General features: G+C 41.4%; 1 protein-coding gene and 1 non-coding gene across 3 annotated transcripts in view; both read left to right on the top strand.

Moving 5' to 3' along the window:
• tmeff2a (transmembrane protein with EGF-like and two follistatin-like domains 2a) overlaps nucleotides 1-14,143 on the top strand; it is a 104,845-nt gene extending 90,702 nt beyond the window's left edge. The window contains exons 6-10 of one of the 2 annotated variants that reach the window (XM_046053842.1): nucleotides 4,820-4,968; nucleotides 6,851-6,910; nucleotides 7,160-7,286; nucleotides 11,366-11,524; nucleotides 13,550-14,143. In XM_046053842.1, coding sequence (XP_045909798.1) covers nucleotides 4,820-4,968; nucleotides 6,851-6,910; nucleotides 7,160-7,286; nucleotides 11,366-11,524; nucleotides 13,550-13,646 — 592 coding nt within the window. In that variant the 3' untranslated portion in view covers nucleotides 13,647-14,143. Of the gene's footprint in view, nucleotides 1-4,819; nucleotides 4,969-6,850; nucleotides 6,911-7,156; nucleotides 7,287-11,365; nucleotides 11,525-13,549 lie in introns of both variants that reach the window. The other variant, XM_046053841.1, reaches the window with a different exon arrangement.
• Nucleotides 14,144-15,596: 1,453 nt separating this feature from the next.
• On the top strand, nucleotides 15,597-15,678 carry trnas-aga. Its single transcript has one exon. It is a non-coding gene; the product is annotated as a tRNA-Ser (tRNA).
• The last annotated feature ends 5,332 nt before the right edge of the window (nucleotides 15,679-21,010 follow it).

Genomic DNA, 21,010 nt, shown 5'->3' with positions numbered 1-21,010 from the left:
TTACTGTCATAGTTTTCTGTTTCTTTGCGTTCATTTTCTGTGTCTTTGTGGTTGTTTTACATCTTACTGTCATAGTTTTCTGTCTTCATGTTCATTTTCTGTGTCTTTGTGGTTGTTTTGCATCTTACTGTCATAGTTTTCTGTTTCTTTGCGTTCATTTTCTGTGTCTTTGTGGTTGTTTTGCATCTTACTGTCATAGTTTTCTGTTTCTTTGCGTTCATTTTGTGTGTCTTTGTGGTTGTTTTACATCTTACTGTCATAGTTTTCTGTTTCTTTGCGTTCATTTTGTGTGTCTTTGTGGTTGTTTTGCATCTTACTGTCATAGTTTTCTGTCTTCATGTTCATTTTGTGTGTCTTTGTGGTTGTTTTACATCTTACTGTCATAGTTTTCTGTCTTCATGTTCATTTTGTGTGTCTTTGTGGTTGTTTTACATCTTACTGTCATAGTTTTCTGTCTTCATGTTCATTTTGTGTGTCTTTGTCGTTGTTACGCATCTTACTGTCATAGTTTTCTGTCTTCATGTTCATTTTCTGTGTCTTTGTCGTTGTTACGCATCTTACTGTCATAGTTTTCTGTCTTCATGTTCATTTTGTGTGTCTTTGTCATTGTTTTGAGTCTCTTTGAAGTCGTTTCATTGACTTACACATTCAACAGAGGCTCAGTGATTACTGAACTCACATGTTTAGTGCCACAAAGCAGTGCAATATTATTTTCTTTTCATTTGTATACATATAAACACATTCTCTCTTCTCTCTTTCTCCCCTTTTCTTTCTCTTCCAACATTGCTGATTTGTTCTCTCTGTCAGTATCGCTCTCCAGCCCCACCCCACCCCCCACCCCCCATACCCACCCACCCACCCACCCATCATGCCGTCTGTTTGCCTCTCTCACTCATTTTTTTCAAAGGATTACAGTAAAATTTGAGGCCAAGGATTATGAAAATCAATGTTATGTTCAGTTGCAATAAGGTTTACTGCTAAGGATTTGTACACATCATGAGACAGTCAGTGGATATGTTGGACTCAGCCGCTGTGCATGTTTGTGTGTGTGTGTGTGTCTTTACATGTGTGTAAAGTGGCCTTTTCAGTTGAGAGCCAGCAGACAGTCTGGGGGGCGGGAGGGACTTTGATGGGAGGGGAATAATTGCAAGGAGCTAATCAATACGACACATCCTGCTAAGATAGTAGCTTCATGCACACATGTCACACACACACATACTCACACACTTAGGTATGTACGGTACACACATTCACACATGCCCCTAACTTTCATTTAACACTCCTCTCCCCCTTTGTACCTCTCTGCAGAATGTGTGAAGCAACGATGTGTGTGAGAGAGAGAAAAGGGGAAAAGCAAGGTTTATCACGAAGCAATTGCTTTTCTCGTCCATGTATATGTCTGTTTGTGCACGCCTGTCCGCAGGTGTTCAAGTGTGTGTGCGAGCAGCATTAGGATGTGTTGACGCACTGCAGTCTAGTGGTATAGTGCCTATTGTGGAGAAAGTGAGAGGCCTCATTAAAAATGTATGGAGCCCAGACATAAGCCACCGACCAACAGCGGCCTCGCGGGATGGCCGAGACTCTGAAAGCTCTTCTGTGATGGGTTGTGGAGGGGTGGGAAGGGGATGCATTCATACGTGTGCAGTATTAAGCCTACACCTATACTTTTTACAGTGGTGGATGTGTGGAAAATTTCCTTTCGAGCTCAGAAACTCTCAAGATTTTGATTCTTAGTTCCTTGCAATCTTCTCGCTGCCTCCTTTCATGCTGAAACTATTCTCATTTAGATACTTTTGTGATAACGCAGACACTTTAATTGTAAATCTAATCTTGTCTTGAGGGTGGCTGCAGCAAAATTAGAGTCTGTTTTATAATCTTTAAAGGTTAACCCCTAACTTCATTTTTTTTCTGACTTGCCTCTAGTGATATCTAGCTATGCAGATCATTTGGGCTTTAACTGGTTTTGAGAAATCTGCTTGGGAAATCTGCATCCACCTTAAAGGCAAGCTTAAGTATTTTTCAACCTGTACCCTATTCCCCCGTGTTTTTTGTGTCTTTGTGACTAATTGGGACAGCATTTGTTTTAAATTGGTTCAGTATTGAGCGAGCACGGCAGCAGTGAGACATTGCTGCAGTGTAATCCTTGCGGGCTATTGCGCCCCGTCACAGCATGTCCACTAAAGTGCTTGTATTTGCCAGTGACAGGCTGAGATTGTTATTAGAAGTGTCTGACAACATTATGGAAAGGATCCCTACAGAGGTAGACCTTATAAGAGTAGGATCCTTTTTGTCGCCGGTATATCGCCCTGTTCAAAGCCACCAGACTCCATTGACAAAAACAGTAATTTGAGTAACTTCAGTATTTGCCTTCAGCCAAGAGGAGCTAGGGTCTGTGCTTTTGAAGTAGCATCAGTGTACATTTTGCGTCTCAAATGAGTAGTGACATGTCTATTGCCACGGGTACATTTTATTCTACCACTGTGTATTTTGCAAACTGAAAATTCAATGTAAAGTTTTCAGGCAGTGTACACAGGAGAGTCTGACACTTCTTTCAGTTCAGGGTTCCCTTCCAGTGAAAAGCTTGGCACATGTGAAAACGCAGATAGCTAGCGAGAGAGAGGCGGGCCAAACGCACTGACAGACAGACACATCAAAGGCACAGGAGTACAGAGACAGAGTGCTGAAAAGATTGTTTTTTGACAGCCGTATACATTTTTGCCAAGTGTCACAAAGTATTTGTGTCGGTTCTGCAGTCGTGCATCGATGTAGTCATACCACTGGTTCAAAACTTTATACCCCTGATTGGAAGCAAATGAAAAATCATTTGCGTTGAAAAAATGACCTTTAAAAATTTCAACAGCAAACCATCTTTCCGCAACGATATCCTCACAATTCATTGTAAATGGCTATTTCTCCATTTACAATGAAAACTGTTGACAGCGAGGTCTGAAAACCTCAGCAAATAAAACCCAAACTATCTGCATGGTTAGAGATTGTCTAGGGGTTGGACAGACCCTTGTGAACTGAACCTTTAAATCACGGTGTTACAGTCTCATTGTGTAACCCTCTGCAGTGGCAGGTCATTCACAGCTGCGTCGGCTCACCTTTAGTGTCATCTGGGATTGTGGATATTGCGCACCTTTACACAACCGTGTCTTCTCTGATGCATAACGAAGCCTTTCTTCACATCATTCTTACTTTGCTGATCCATCATTACACCAGTAGCTGAGCACTGCCACGCTTTGCTGCACGGCGTTTCAATCAGCATCAATGTCAGCAGTAAGATTCATCATGGCTGATTGTGAAGGTATCTGTGTGTGTGTGTGTGTGTGTGTGTGTGTGTGTGTGGGCACACGTTTACGTGTTGGCGGGCGCCCACGTGGGCGTGTATGCAAATGCAGCTGTAAGACAGCTGAATGCCTGTGCTTTACAGAGAGCTTGGCACCATGGGAAAATGAAAAGACCGGGAGAATAATGACAGATTTATAATTACAGAATCTAGCGTTCAGCGCTACTCAGCAGCAACTCTCTGGGGAAGGCAATCTGGGTGTAATTTCTGCTGATCAGGCCCACCGCACACTTAAGGTTCATACTACACGTACACTAAAATACACACGCGCCCACACACATACGAGCACACGCACGCAGGTGTGTGCGCTCGCTCTCTCGCGGACGCGGGAGAGCCTGCGCTGACTCGCGCGCACACAGACACACAAACATGTGTCACACTTAAATTTCACAGAAAATTGTGGTGCGACTGCAAATTTGCCGGCTAATTTGCGCGAGCTAAAAGCATCAAGTGAGCGCCTGATTTACTGAGAAATGAATGTATTACAGCCTGCCACAAAAACACACCAGAAATATCAGCTTTCTGGAAGGAAGTTACTGATTCAATATACAGAGAAGACAAAACAGAACTAATTTGAAAGCATACGGATGTAAGCAGTAATTTGCCACACACTTTTAATTTGACTTTTACTCAGTTATGTAGAAAAGCTTTTCCAAACTTGCACTTAACGTAATTATCTGTTGTAAGCAGTGAATGCATTCATTTCAAGCTAATCAGTGATTATAACTTGCTTGATGAAATGACAGAGAATTTCCATTTGAAGGTAATGCAGGCCACACTTTCGTGCTCAGCTGTGTCATTTGATACACCAGTAATGCCTGATCATTTTTAGAATTTCTCAGCTGAGTGGGTTTTGTTGGAGGACATTATAAAGACATGGTGTAATACCAGAAGCAAGCTGTTCTGCAATCTTCAGTGACTTTTTGTCCCTGCTTCAGTGTGCGTTCTGATAATATTAGCTTAGAAGTTATTATTTTCCATTTGAGTTATTTTCAATGTTATCTAAAATAAATTATGTGTCTGAAAGCTTGAGAATGGTGGCTGTTTTTTTTTTTTTTGTGCTACAATTTCCTCCACAATACTAAAATGTACAGCTTTGTTATCTACAATTCTTTCATTATTAATAGCTTCCTGCCATTGTAATGCTACATCATTTGTCAATCAAGCCTTCTGTGCAGCCTGTCTCTTTTTGTAAATTTAAATCCATTTGCTATTGTGTCAGATTGAATGTGCCAAAACCCAGTCTGAACAGGATTACTATGCATGGTCCAACATCCTGACGGAGTGCAAGCTGTACTGCTTTTTTATTTATTTTTTTCGGCCTCATTTTTAATCCCCTAACGAATTTCGGTCCCTCACAGTCAAACACACACATAAGTCTTTCAACGATAAAGATGCACTCATTTATTTTAGATCTCGACCTGGATGATAAATAGGAGGTTTGCTGCAATATTATTTCTTGTTATGCAGGTGTGTTTGCAACATCGACTGTTCCCACATCAGCTTCAACCCGGTGTGTGCCTCCGACGGTCGTTCCTATGACAACCCCTGCCAGGTGAAGGAGGCGTCCTGTCAGAAGCAGGAGCGCATCGAGGTCAAGTACCTGGGCCACTGCCAAGGTCAGACCCGCACACACAAACACACGCATGCATGCATTTATACGTTCATTCCAGAAGACACAACAACACCTTCACACACACAGCGGAAGCCGTCAATCTGTCGGGCAGGTGTTCACTTCAAGTTGAAGTGAGTCCGTGGGGGCAAAATGAGGCAGCTTGCACAGCTAACCGCAGACACCGTGATTCCATATCTCCCTCCAGCCGTAGTTCCAACATCATTTCATGATTACATATATTTTCACTCAATCATATTTTGGAATAGTGTGCAAACATAATCCTCCAAACCCCACATCGCCTTCGCTGCTGTGCATATTGATAATTTAATCCCCCCCCTTTTTTAGTCTAGTTTCTTTCATTTGGGTGCAGTATTTGTTTGTAACGGTTCCAGGGATAAAGTTATTTTATTAATCTCTGTGGTGAAATCCCTAAACTGAGTCATATTGCTAATCCACGTTGGAGAAGACAAAGGCACATAAGAATTATTCTTTTGAATATGATTTTTTAATTATTTTAGTGGAGGTGTGATCCACTAACATCTTATTTTTTTCTCTGGCTGAGGCTGCTGTCAGGAGGGAGGGAGACTTCTCCATAGCCGCAAACCAGGGAGGTGTTCAAATCTCCTTTGTCAGCAGCAGTATGAGTGCATTTGCAAGCTTTTGATCGGCTCTGCGCCCACAAACAGGACAATTTATCGAGATGCGAGAATCACGAAGGCTTTGAGAAGTAATAAAGCAGTCAGGGCTAACCAGCTCTGGAACACATGTTCCCTCCACGTTACCCCCTCTGGGTCAGACCACCCTGATCAATTTGATCACGCCTCCACACATACTGTTTCAGTCTGGGAAAGTGGAGAGAGAAACAAATGTCATGAAACTGCGGAATTTAGACCTGTGAAAAAGTAAACCTTGTGTTAGCAGGGATTCAAAGTGGCACCTTGATATTTAGACTGCTGCTTTCTGTGGTTCATGTGTCGCTTTATATTGAAACAGTTTTACATTTTATTTTTTCTGTTTCTGGAAATAGCCCTGCTCTCTGCTGTATCTGGGACAACAAAAAGTACTAATGAGCCTAAGATTTTTCGTTTATGCACTTGCAGCATGTGTTGTTTCATCAAGACCTCAAGTTGTCATCGCTGTGTGGAGGTAGGAAGAATTAAAGGAGGAAGAAAGAACATTTTTGTAGCGTCTCCCCTCTGAGCAGCCTTAAAGTTCATTTGGTCTAATATTTGATTTTTCTTACGTGGATGTCAAACATACAAGACACTAGCTTCTGATCTCACCGAAACTCTGCTGTGTTTCTTTTGTTTTGTTCTCCTCCGGTGTTCCACGAGCAAATAAATAAGGAAAAGAAGGGGGGGGGGGGAAAGAAATAGTGAATAAAAAGCCTCAGATCCAGGCACATTTCTTGCCAAAATTGCATCATAAACCTGGGAAACACTTTCACAGACTCTGTTTGATGGAATGGATTCGCTGACCACGGGAAAAAAATCAATTACAATAAAATGATAATGATTGGAAGGAGATTTTGTCTAGCCTTTGTGAAAAGAGGAATTCAATGTAGCGTCAATAAGGTGTGCAAAAATGCATTATTTCCTCTGATCTTTTGTACCCGACTCTGCTCCATTCTACCCTTTGTGCAGTGGAATACATTAGTGGCGATGGTTTCTGACTTTTGAAGAGAATAGTTCCCATTTATACACATTAACTAAGCAGGTGCACACACCACATGAACCTTTTGTTGAGATTATAATTCACATGCAACTCTCTGCACCTGCAACGGCATCAGTCTGAACGTGTCACCCACAATGGAGGGGGGGTTGGAACTATAGGAGAGCTTGTCGTGACCTGAGTTTAGTTTGAATGTGTCTTGTGGCTTTTCCCAGGCGACATCATAACGGGGAACAAAGGTGGCGATGGACACTTCGCGCGGACCGACCTCACCGGTGAGTGCATGTTTAAACGGTGGCGGATTGGCAAACAACATTTTCAGCCACTCAAAGCTGCATCAGCGCTGATTCTGTTCAGTCTCTGAGACTTTTCTCTCCCTTTACCCGTTTCTGTCCTTGACTTTGTTTCATCTCGTCCTCTCTTTCTTACTTTGTTGTGTCTTCCTTGTGGAGTACAGTAATGTATGTGCACAGGCGGCCATGAGCAGAAGTATTTATGATGTTGTGTATGTGTTTACGCAGTAGAGGAAAAAGAAGATCAGAGGAACGGGCTTGCCCGCGGCTTGTACATACCCTGTCCAGATCACTACAAAAACTACTGCGTCCATGGAGAGTGTCAGTTCCCCAGTATCCTGGCCCAGCCCTCCTGCAGGTACACACACACACACGTACAGTATTACTATGTTTGTGAGGACAAAGGATGGGTAGGGATAGGGCAAACAGAAAATGATACAGATACTACATACATCACTAGTATTTTGGTAGAATTTGTGCCTTTTTTGACAATGGTGGACCATAAGGAGGTTAAAAGAAATGAGGGGAGAGAGGGAGGAATAATATGCAGCCAAGGTTCCCAATCAACTGAGGCCATTGCAATCATAACATATGGTCTGCATCTTTACCACCATATACTACCACCAATATTTGAGGACAAGTTTTGAAAAAAGCTATGTAATCTCACACTGTTTTCTAAACATTGTATAATTTTAGCATGATACACTTAAGTTGGGGCTACTGATTATTAATTCATAATAAGATGAATGGATTTTTTAATGTATCAATAAGGCTATATTTGGAGAAGCTAATAATGGGTTACCGTGCATGGATCCTTATATGGCAATCAATTAGACTATATTACTCTTAGATGTTATTGCCTACATTGTTTTTACAGTGTAACTCTTATAGTAGCGCAGCTGTTAACAAATCCCACATAAAGCAAAAGGATGCTGCAGACACTGAAAAAAATTGCATAATATAAGATTTCTAATCACTTGAAACATTGAGAACGCGCTAGGGAAGTGCTGGAGCCCATTTATTTTTTAATCAGGCTTGTTTATCTTGTGTGAATACAATGTGCTGAGAGGGGGAAGAGCCGGCTGTTGACCAGTCAAATATGCTGCACTGCTTCACATTAATCCCATGTTGGATTTCTCACTCCTAAATGAGGATGTTGGCGTTTCCTTCCCCTCACGTTATGATGTGGTTTCACGAGTTTCATTTTGATTTGTTGATGATTTCATCTTGAGAGCCCACACTCTGCCGCACCGTCATCTGTCTCCCAGTGATAATACTTGGCTGTAAACGCACCACCATGCACCATCATTGATGACTGACACCTCGAGTGTATCATCAGCAACTTCCCAGAAGTTATGAAATACTTTGGTATTGAAAAAAAAAAAATATATAAAAAATATATAAAACAGCGGGCAGCTGTTAAAAAGCTCTGATAAACCCACGGTACACTCAGCACCAAGCAGTGATTTGGCAACTAGCTGGTGTGGAGTGCTACTCCTTATCAGTGCAAACAGCAGAAAACAACCAGTTAAAACAAGCACAACCACGAAAGATATTGCTTTGAAAAAAGGGACAAAAAGCTAAAGAGCTAGATGTTTCCCTCGGGGGTTGGTGGAGACCAAAACACAGGTATAAGGAGATTCAAAGATGGATTTACATTGGCCAGAAATGCGTTAAATAGACTTATATATTTGCCATCGCTACGTCATAAGGTGATAAAATGTTAGTGTTTGTTACAGTGTCCGCAAGTGGCCAAAAATGTTAATGCAGTGTTTAACATGTCCATCCATTCATCTATACCCGTTTATCCGTGCAGGGTCACAGGGGGTAATGTGACCGCTATATGCCTGCTACTTACTCCAAACCTTGACCTAACCCTAGTCCTAATCTAGTCCTGACCCTTAACCATCTCCTTGATATGGGTTTGGCCTTCATTTTGACTATGATAACTTTGTACTCAACAATCCGAGCTAAGATTTTAATGTAGCTCAATTGTTAGTAATTACTATTATTATTTTTATTATTACACGTCACGTGTCCAAATTGCACCAAATGCGACACAGCGCTCCCTTGGATCTGCAGCACGAACCATGCGTGATGTTGATGGGATGAACGGTTCTTGACGTAATCGAAACACAACCAGACACACACAGATTCCTGCCTATTGGAGAGATACTAGTGTTAAATAGACTAACACGTATCACAAAATGATAATATGTCGTGTTTACATTGTCCACAAGTGGAAAAAACATGACCCCTACGTGCCTAATCTTCCTCCAGCCCTTGACCTAACCCTATAGTCCTAAACCCGAGGCTTTGTTTCTTGGCCTGTTTTTTTTTTTTTTTTCGTAGTGGTTCCCTCATCTCAGCAATGACTTTGGTGAATACAACGTTATCCAAACCAGTACAAACAATGGCTAGTCAAAAAATATGGTTCAATCAATTGGATATATCCTATAAAGAGGCAAGGAGCAGCACGATAAGTATAGAAATACAAAAGAATATGCAGCAAGCGAGCAAATACAGACACACAAACACATTTACAGAAAAGCAGTCACACAGGCGCAGATGACAGTGCACACACAATACACTTGAACACAGGCAGCACAAACATGCATTTACACCAAAGCACGATGAAAAATTGTATTAAAACTCACCACCCACACGCAAACACACACGCAAATACACACACACAGTCATGTATATGGTCTACCATCTTTTACAGCCTGGTAGTTTAGCAGCCAGGGGATCTTGGTATCTCCCTCCGTCTCTCTCCTTTCTCTCTAACCTCGCTAGTCAGCTCGCCCAGCCAGACATTCTTGTTGCATACAGAGAGGGAGTGGGTCTCTGCTGCCCCCTACCGGCTGCAGGGACTGGAGGCGGCATCCTAATGAGGAGGGGAGCGCAGTGGTCTCTGTGGGAGTGGTGCACGTCTGTGTGTGTTCATGTGTTAGGAAACAGAGCACAAACCCCAAACAGAACAAGGCTGCAGTGTTCATCTCACACACTCTCAGGTCGAAGGGATAGAGAATGTGAAGGAGACTGAGTGTGTGTCTGTGTGTTTGTACCGAACAAGGATATGCAGGTGTTGGTGGGTAACAACCTCCCCAGAGACAGGGGAGGCAGGTAAAGACATGGAGAGGGAAAGAGAGATTAAAAAGGAGACCATTTTAGCTCCTCTCTGAGGACAAAGATCATCTCCATTAGTCTCTCTCTTGCTGCCTGTGTGTGTGTGTGTGTGTGTGTGTGTGTGTGTGTGTCTAGCTCTCTGAGACTACATCCACACTAAGCTGGATGAATCTGCAAACAGTCTGTGAAAACAGTGTGCGTCCACACTGTCTTTATCAGGTTGTTTTTAGAAAGCTCGTCATCCATACTAAACTACCGTAACCACCTGAACCCTTCATCTTCATCATCTTTTGGTCAGCAAACAACAACAACAACGCTGTTGTTTATAGCCAGCATCTGTTAAGGAGCCAGACAAGTCTCGATTTTATGAGCGCAATATCGTGTGATAAATGCAGCTTGAAGACAATAACTGTAATGTGCAACTGGTTGTACTGTATATTTATGTAGAATTTTAATAATAACCTTCAGTTTTTCCCATCTGTACTAAAATGTGAGGCTGGCATTTTTTTTAGATCCACTTTGAGAACACAAAAGTCCTTATTTTAGCCCAAACCATAATCTTTCTCTGAACTTTCTCTGAACCAAACCGACCATTAACCATGGAGGTGTCAAAGGATAAAACAGAATGATATTTTTCGATTGATTTTTAACTGTTTTGGAAGATGTACAAATAAGAAGGTCCTGCCGCTAGGGGGCGTCAGATACAAAAATGCTATGTGTTGTTGGAGAGGACGTGGAAAAACAACTTCATTTGTCATTTAATTCTGAGGACTTGTTGGATACAGAGTGACTGTTGGCTTGCGTGTCTACAGCTGGGGATATAAACTGCATGCTACTACTGAATTGGAGACTTTGACAGGCGTGGAGAGCGGTAGGTTTGCTTTGGAAATCGCCAAAAACAACAAGGCTGCCGAGTCAATGAAATGAATGAAAGGAAGCTCCTTGATGTCGTCTTTACTATCAATCAGCTGCCATCAGAAACATGCAGGAGACAAATCTAAGAGAAAATGATGCCTTTTTAAATGTGGCTGCTTAGTGCGAACATACTCACACGCTCACTCTTCCTCTTTTCCCTTGCCCGCTGCAAACCTTATCCGTCACGGTCATAAACAAACGAGACAAACAAAGAAAAAGCACAGTCACACAAACGCATTGTTCCGCCACAATGTCAGGTACCAGACGGCTGCTGACGTTTCACTTAGAAACACAAAAATAATTAACCTGCTAACCTCTCAGTGCAACAAATGACTTCCTATCTCTCTCTTTTCTTTCATCTCTCTTGTGGGGCTTGTGTGTGTGTGATCTCAGCTGTCACTCGGGTTTCAGAGGCCCCCAGTGTGACATCAAAGAGTACAACGTGCTCTATGTGGTGCCAGGCTCTGGCAAACTGCACTACGTCCTCATCGCCTCTATCATTGGAGCGCTCCAGGTGGTCATCATCTGTGTGGTGGTGCTCTGCATTACCAGGTGAGTCATGCCCGGACAGACACACACACAAACACAGCTTCCTAATGAGCCTGGGAGCCAGTATTTTCCGTGTAGCGTGTATTTGAGAGTCACAAGGGGGGCTGTGGAGCTCCTGAGCCGGGAGGAAACAGCTGAAAGGTCACCTTGCTTGCACCACAGAGGGAAAGTAGTCCCTTTCCCTGTGGATACACACCCACACAACTGACAGCGTGTGCGTACAAGCATAGATACAGAGATATCTGTGTAGGCAAGCAAACTCACTTGTGTTTGAACAGGCGTTTTGTATTCACAGTAGAAGCCCACACACACACACGCACACACACATATATAGCCGGCAGCTTGTCTGCCTCCGGCTGACCTAAGCAATTTATGACATTTAATAAAAGATTTTAAAAGAGTTTTGGCCGAGACGAAACTGCTCCTCTGAGCAAAGTAGGGGAGGAGGAGGGACAAAATGAGAGAGGGAGCAGTTGTAAAGGGTGAGGGTGAGAGGGTACAGAGAGAAAATAAAGAGGGAGAGAGAGAATTATAACACTGAATACAACCACCCTGCCGTTAATGCTTCCTGCTGCTCAGTGATAATCATTTAAAGCAAAAAAGTATAAAAATCCTCAGCCTTGTAAATGTCCACAGTGCATTGTGGGGCTCGTAATTGTATCAGTGCAGTCTAGTGAATGGACAAATGTGTAAATGTGTGAATGAATCTATGCAGACATACATGTCAGTGCGTATTGACTCGCTCACCTCAGTGTCCTATCTCTGTTGGACAGACTCTAGGCTATAGTTCCTGTTTTGTGTTTTATGAATGTTGCAGGAGTTTGTATGTGATTTCCACTTATTATAAAGACTTGCCATTCACTTAAAGGACAAACAGGTGGGAGTGGGAAAGGTCATCTCCATGCTTTGCCTCCTGTGTGTGACATTCTGTCACATCACGGAAAAGGTCCGCTCGAAAGGGTTTCACTGCAAGATCCCACACACTTGGATATCGTGCCTGCTGTTGACAAGTCCTATAAAAAGACCAACACGAACAATGTGTTTGTTTGTTTCTCGAAACTCAGCTATTGCTTTGCACTCAAGGCAATTAGCTTCATGAGAAGCAGTGAGTGTTGCAGCGAGTTCTTGCAGATTTTTATGCCCTGGGTTTGGCCTCTCAGGCTAGATTTAGGTTGCCCTGCCTTATTGGTGGAGGCTGTTGAGTCAGGCTTAAACAGTACTTTATCTCTTCACTTTTTTCAGGTTAAAAAAAAAACAAACAACAAACAATCCATGTATTTAACTAAACTGTATATCTTTTTATTTACTTTTTAATTTTAACATAAATTAAAGACATGTCAGTAAAAAACTTGTATTTTTAGTAAAGATGAACATGATCTAACAAAGTTTGAAGTCACTATCAAAGAAACTAAAGATGTATAAACAATACAAAGAGTTACAGTACATGGCAGGAGTGACTCAAAATACACAACAGTGTTCATTTACATGAAGCAACACGTCACCCAGAGCACTGGTGTGTTTTCGAGCAACAATGGAGCTCTTTGACATTGGCCTTGGCTACGCAGACAACTAGGGCTGACCCCGAATAGTCACAGATTCGATGCTTCGATGGGCGGAGCCTGAATCGACTGTCAATCTTACAGTCAAAGCTTCGCAGCAAAACAAGGATCACGCCATTTTGGCAATATGGGGGTGTTCAATGTCTGATTTTACACAGAACTACCAGTTTGCTCCCAATAAGTTAATATACAGCCTGTTACAATATACATTTCAACATTTAATGCTTTAAATAAATATGTAAAAAGAATAAAACTTTCAATAAATGTGTTAACATAAAATTGCGTAAATAAATCCAACATTGTAACCCTAACCCTGGGTCGTCGGTGTGCATGTGTAGACGTAGCATGTATGTGTGCATCGGAGTTGCTTGAGAAGGATCTTTCACAGCTGCAGTTTCTTACAGTAGCATATAGCTAACCCCCTATGTGTATCTTTTTGCACCCCTCCCCTACCTTCTTCCACGTACAGGAAGTGCCCACGGACCAACAGGATCAACCGGCAGAAGCAGAACAATGTCCACTTCAGTTCAGAGAACACCATGCGCGCCTCCACTCGACTTATCTGAGCCCAGACACACCAGACAAGAGAACCCTCCACTCTCCGGAGCGCTGCGGCGTTAGATGTTCCCCGTTGTAGGCCAACCCCGCGAAACTTAGGATCTGCATCCCCTCACTCCTCGCCCTCTCTCCCAGTATGAACTTTAAGAATACCCGGGGAGGACGGTGGCGCAGCAAAGACCGAGCTGGCGTAGCAGTCAGCGATGGGACTCGACGCGTGGTGTAATGTTGTCATCAGTCGCCGACGCCAACCGCCCAGTTGCCGATGTGTCTCCTTGCACCTTGTCACTTCCGCCCAGGGTTTTTCTGACAAACTGAACCACGAGGTGTCGGGGGAGGGGGGGGACGAGGATACTGAATGTGTGTGTGTGTGAATGTGTATTAGATGTGTGAGCTTTGTTAGAGGCGGGCTAGCCGGTGTCTGTTGTTTGTAGATGAGGGGTTAAAGCAAATCGGGGTAGTGCAAAGCAGGGTAACAGGCTTTAAATGAGGTGTGTGTTGTTTGGTCTGGGAGAGGGGTGGTGGGGTGGGCATTGGGGGGGCGTGGGGTTCGGGGCTACACGTGATGCCTTGCACTTTGTGTTATAGGAGACCTTTGACAGAGGGCACAATGTTATTATAGAGCTCTCTGTTCGGTTGTGACGATGACGTCAGCTTCTGTATCTTGGGTTCTATTTACAATAGTTATTACTACATTGTGTTGATGGGGTCATTTTTCTGTAAATGTAAATAAATAATTTATATCACGAAATGTAACATGCTGTTTCGGTCTTTGTCTGTGGTGTGGCATTTCATAATGACTAAGCAATGATTTGAAGTTAATATGTGTTATTGTCACAATTACGCTTTAACTTCTTAATAACCTGAGATATATTTATGATGTTTAAAGTTTCATATTTGGAATTATGTCAATCACACACGTCAAATATCGCGTATCCTTAAATGGTGGAACAAAATACCTACATTATGCTTGCAATTCTTCCATCAATGAATAGACACAGAACGCATCTTGTGCTCCTCAAAATCCATTCTGAAATTGCTTTTTCTTTGGTGGAATGTAACTATGTTTTAAAGTACTTTACCTCATTTTGAAAGAATTTTACATTATATTGAGTAATTCCATTTCATGCCACTTTTTATTCTACTACATTTCAGAGGGAAATATTGGACTTTCTCCCTCTTAATAGTTGCTTTAAAAATTATGTTATTCCTATACAAAACATATGAGAAGCTTAGAAAATGTGATGCATTTATAGATTAAAGTAACCAACAGTATTTGTTCCATGTTTTGCTGCATCAGCAAAATTTACATTTACTTTTGATAGATACTTTAGTATGCCTTCATTTTGCCATTTAGTCGTTGGTACTTTCACTCAACATTGTTAATGCAGGAATTAGCTTTTAATGTGTCCCCCCCCCCCCCCCCCCCCCCCCAACATTGCAACTTATACTTCACTAAATTATCTGTATACTTCATCTACTGCTGTGCCTTTGTGTCCATTTGAAATGTGTTTTCATGACAGTTTCCAAATCCACACAGGCCTGTTCGTGCTGCATGCTCCTGTACATACAGAACCAATGATATTTATTAAAAATAAGGGGAGTAACAAAACTGGTAAGTGAAATACCTTGAAGTTCTTTTGTATTTCACTCCATGTCCATTCTAGTAAACATTCCCTTGACAGTATTTCTCACTTCACACTTTAAAAAGACTTCAAGTCAAGCAGCCCTGTCCTACAGGAATGTCAATCAAGTCCGTGCGTCCACCGCCACAAGATGGTGCTGTTTTCACCACAAACCGGATGAAAGACTTTATTTGGATAAAACCCAAACAGCACCTTTCTACCACCGGCGTAAAGATACACGTGAGCGGCAAGATCAGTAATGATAATGGCCAGTTTAACAGCGACGCAATCGGGTCATTTATGATGAATGTGTGAAACTTTATCAACAAGAGTGTTGTCGTGGCCGAGTGGTTAAGGCGATGGACTAGAAATCCATTGGGGTCTCCCCGCGCAGGTTCGAATCCTGCCGACAACGTTACTGTTTTCACGGCGGAGGCACTCATAATGCTTTGCTGCAGCACCACAGTAATCATCTTCAAGCACGTATGACGATGCAGAAAAGTAATGCCCGATTTAACAACGGACTGCAAAGGTGAGTTTCAAAGTAACAGTAACAGCCTGGTGTTTTAAGTACATTGTACTGATATTACATATCAATTCACAGCAAAGTATTTCAGTTTTTACTTCACTACATTTTAGCTGGTGAAACATTCTGTATACTGTTACAGATTTAACTACATAATGATAGATAGATATATACTTTATTTATCCCGAGGGAAATTCAAGTAATAAATAAATAATAAAATGGTTAAAAATCCATCCATGTTTTTAACCAGCTATAACATTGCAATGCTGTTTGCAGATTAATATAAATAAACTTGACTTGATTGATTGATTGAATGCAACAGTAACAAGCCAATAATACAATATGACATTATGACTCATTAAAGGGGCAGTTTTAAGATTGCAACCAGGTGTGTGCTCGTACGTGTTACGAAGCAAACAGTGGCAGGTCCGAGCTAATGTAACGTTAGCTGGCTGACCTGCATTACTATAGGCTAGTAAACAAATTGCTTCACATTTGCTTTTTACAGTTTCATCCTTTCTCGCCGGTTAAAATAATACATTGACATAATACCGGTGGTACACAGGATAGTAATATGGGTCGCATTAGTTGGTGAAGTAATGTGGAAAGCCATACCACTTTTCACTGTATAACGTTAGCAACTGCTCGGTGTTAGGCGGGGAGCTAACGTGACTTTCTCTGTCTTTCTCCATCTTTTGTCATGTTCACTGTGTTTTTACTCAACATCATCTGAATCTGTTTGGTCCGATGGGCTTGTTGTTTTGTATCCGTACGTGGAGCCTGTGTTTTGCTGGGAGCCGGTTGATTTATGGTGTTAATGGACTGCATGTCGTTAGCTGCCGTGTTGTCGCTGTAGCCTGAGAGGCTCTGGAGTGCGCACAGAGCTGAATCACACCGGTGTCCTCACATTTATAGAATAGTGGCTGATGCAAGCAACAGAGAAAACAGGCGTCTGCTTCATTTCTACATGAGTTTGAGCCCATTGAAAATAAGGCAATGAAAATTTTATTTATTAAGTAATTTAATTGAAAAACTACATATAGCCCCATTTTAAAGACGGGGTAAGCGATTCTAATCCCGTACACGTCTTTTTGTCAAATTTAGTGAATAACATTATCTCCTCACAGTCTGCTAGCTTTGCGCCAAATAAAATCGGCTACCGTTAGTACTCATTATTTGCCTAGCGACATTCAGCTTACTTTCTAGTTTGCGAAGACATGCTGTTGCTGTGATGTTAGCAATGTGATGCTGGCTCAGGGACTCTGTATGTTAGCTTCCCAGCAGCAACTGTAAAGACAATATGCTAACCCAAAACTTAGCTAACGTTACATTACCTGGTGTGTCGTTGTTCACTCTCTATCATGGTTTGACTTGGCGTTGGATTTCTCCAGAAACGCTTGCTCCATCTTTAAGTTATTCTGGTGATTGTTTTTACTGTTTTTACTTAAATTGTGTTTTAAAAGCACTTTTTTATTCAACTAAACATATTTTCCACACTGCCTGGTTACCCAATAATAAAGAATAAAGCCATTCATTCAGAGAATGAGTATTATCTATAATCTTAAGTAGGGACAAGGTAGGCACCCGTATTCCTCACAATTTAAAGCTTTTGAAAACATCAAAGAAAAGATCATAGTTGAAATATTACGTTTTTAGGTGGAACTGTGCTCAGGGTCACCCATGGGTCATTCTGGCAGACTTAAAAATGTTCCCAGCCCCTGTGTTTTATTAACTTCAAACACTTAATAATGTTAACCCAATTTTTCCAAGTTTGACACTTAACAGCTCTCAGATCACCTCTTCTCTCACAGTCCATCATTTCAGCTTGATCTCCCTCCCCTATCCCTCAGACAAATCAAAAAAATTAAAAGTCAGAGACCCCAGAAAAAATAAAAATACTGATTTGTGCTCATGATTGTTCTCCATAACACCTCCCAGGCTACCCTGGGTTCAACCCCTGGGCACACCCCTATTTGTATACACATCTGTGTCTACAGAGTACCTAGCAGACCCAGTCAGTGTAATCTTGTCAGTTTCCTGTCTTCTCCAGTTTCGTCTCAAATCCGGTGGGCCTGAAGCCAGGGAGGAGTAGGAAGGAAATTTCTGTGAAAGTCTGAGTATCTGCTCTCATCTGAGGTCGATAAATGTGGTGAATCATTGACATTGAATGCAAGATTATCCCACAATGAATTTCACTTTTATTTACCATTAACAATAAAACTTCTTACCTTGTTTCCAGAAATAAAAGACTTTACTCAGATGTAGATAGCCTGAGATGTGATTTTTAATTTTGCCATCTGTGGGTGTGCCATTTGCCACTATTACTTGGATTTGCATGATCAAGTTTAAACAGATTCAAGTGCAGGTTGACTGAGCACTAAGTTTGTTCCAGAAACAGCTTGCAAGAGATTGTGGGTGGAGGAGGAACATACTGCGCCAGCGTTAAATCTTGGATGCAACTTGAAATTTCATGTTAGTCTTTTTAGATTACATTTTGACACAAAGCTACTGCCAATAATACAGTATGGGTGGGGAGGGGATTTTTATACATATGAATAAATGCTTTTAAATTTTTTTAATCAGGTACAGGAAGAGACAGGAGTCATTCTTAAATAGGCACGAGACAAGATTTTGATTTTTTTTTTGTCATGGGATTGGGATGGGACAGGAGCTTTTTTGTGGTTGTATTAATTTAGGTTTATTTTAGCATTCGCATGTGAGACACTACAAGAAACTATATAGCTTTTTACCTGATAAACAACATTAGGTTTGCACTACTAAAGCGGTTATAATTGGAATTTGTATTATATAAATGTATCAAATGGCAATATGAAGAAAATGTGAAAGAGGTCATAGTTACGGTAAAACAGATTATAATCATCTAAATGGGTGACCCACAACTTTACTGTTTTGGTTCACTCTCACTGCTCTCATAGTGTTCTCAGAGAAAAAAACTCCAAAAACACTATGTATATATATATACTCATCTGACGCCTAGCTGAACAAAGTAGAACGTTTAGTAGCTGATGTAAAGAAGACTGAATAGTGGACTTGGGAATGTCCATTGGGAATGGGACCCACTTGAATATTCCACAATGTATGCAAACAGGAGAGTGTTTACGCTCGCTTGAGGTGGTTTTTGCCTTTGTCAAAAAAAAGTTAATGCGCTAAATGGGAAATGGAAACACTTTTGCCGAATAAGTTCTGACATAGGGAACTTGTATGACATTGTAACTCACGTCTGATTACTGTTTCGGCTGTCGGTGTCTTGTCAGATAAGCCTGTAACTTGCAGAGACATGGCTGGTAACAGTTTGCCTGCTTGAAACACATTCCTGAGGACCTCTCTCCATTTTTCTAAAATCAGTGGCTATCAGTTCCATGTGATAGGTTTGGTTTCTGGTTTTGAACCCATTCGTCTTGTTTATTACAGCCATGTGTTCCGTCAACTACTGATGTAACTACGCTTAACATAGCTTGGTGTATTCACTCCAAACCAGCTGATGGAAATGCACCTATTTCGCATGACAATTACATGGCTACTGAGAGATTCCCGTTAGCTCGCCGAGCAGTTACTAACGTTATACCGTGCAAAGTTGTATATCTTTTCACATTACTTCACCAACTAACGCAACCCATATTACTATCCTGTATACCTGTATAAGTGTTGTAAAGGATGTACAAAGCAAATGTGGAGCGATTTGTTTATACATGCCTATAGTAATACAAGGTAGAGGAAGCTAACATTAGCATGGATCTACCACTGTTTGCTTACAAACATTAATTTAAATTTATTGTCGTTTCACCGACTCTCAGGTACACAGCTTCTCCACCGTCTCAGTCGCAGTAACGTCACCCACATAATATACAATAATTCAACAAAACGGCGACAACAACACAATGGAAGACTCATAAAGTGTGGCAACAATCTGATTATAATAATCAGTCTAGCTCACTAACCATTTTGTGCAATACATTTAGCTGTGTTGACATTGCTGAGGCACCAGTGAAAGATTCACAGTTAGTAATGTGGCTAAATGCAGTAAATTTAACGTTATCATGTAACGAGCATGTTGTGTGAAGCTGTCTCTCTGTCTGTCTATAGACGTTGTCAAACGTCTGCCTTTTTTTCTGAATTGGGCAGAGCTGGCCGGCACCATCTTGGCAGCGCGTCACCGTGCGTCACTCCCGGATAACCAAAAATGGGCAAAGAGGCGGGTCGTGGGTGGAGCTGAGGTGACGTGTTGCTGAAACCACTCCCGCCTAACTCATGTTAAGGATCTAATGCTATATGCTACTCTGCGTTAGCAGGGGTAGCTTCTGCACCCCCAGGGTTGTGGCAGAGGTTGGAACCTGTTGCTGTGTTGTAACTAACATTAGTTTATAGTCATTACCAGCTCACAGTCAAGGTAAGACACCTGAAAATATTAAAATAACTCAATATCTGTTATTGACATTATATTTCACAGGGTTTTACATGCGTTTTAATCTATAACGTTACATGTATGTGGTAAAGTTATTTTGCAACACTAATGTTAACGTTAGACCGTTAACAGTTAACTACAAATCAGTTATTAATTAGTTAACATTTACTTACATCTCAAACGAACAATTTTAAGCTAATCAATTAATCCTTTTACATACCGTTAGCTACGAGTCGTTTATTTGGATGTCATCTGATTATGTTACTTGTAATCAACGTAATAAGCTAGCAAAAGAGTCCTTAGTTACATGATGGAAGCTGTATAACTTATAAAATGTTAGCCATGGCTGTTATCACGTTAATTAATTCCCCACACCTCTATCTTGAGTAATGTTGCTGCTGTCGGCAGGGCTGTGTGTGATTATTGTCTGGAGTAGGACATTTAAGAGAAAGGTACTTTTGATATTTGTCACAAGACACTAGTGATCAGTTCTGTTTGAGAATCTGATGCCTCCACATCTGCTACTCATAGTTTAAACTGTAAGTAATGTTATTAGGACAACTTGGCTACAGGACATTTATAGACAGCTGATGTCTGTCTTAAAAGGAAAACACTAAAACATTTTAAGACTGTCTCCCTTGTTCCATTTTCTCCCATGAATGTGACATAATAGTGCTGTCAACATTAAAACACTGAGGCATCTTTTAGAGGACCTAAAAAAAATTAGAATACTGTGGAAAGGTTCGCAGGTGCAGCTGATTAGAGAGTTCTATTTCGTATAGGCTTCGCCCTCCAAGG

This window comes from Micropterus dolomieu, linkage group LG07 (genome assembly GCF_021292245.1).
Source record: "Micropterus dolomieu isolate WLL.071019.BEF.003 ecotype Adirondacks linkage group LG07, ASM2129224v1, whole genome shotgun sequence".
NCBI lineage: Eukaryota > Metazoa > Chordata > Actinopteri > Centrarchiformes > Centrarchidae > Micropterus > Micropterus dolomieu.
This window is presented reverse-complemented; position numbering and strand designations above follow the sequence as displayed.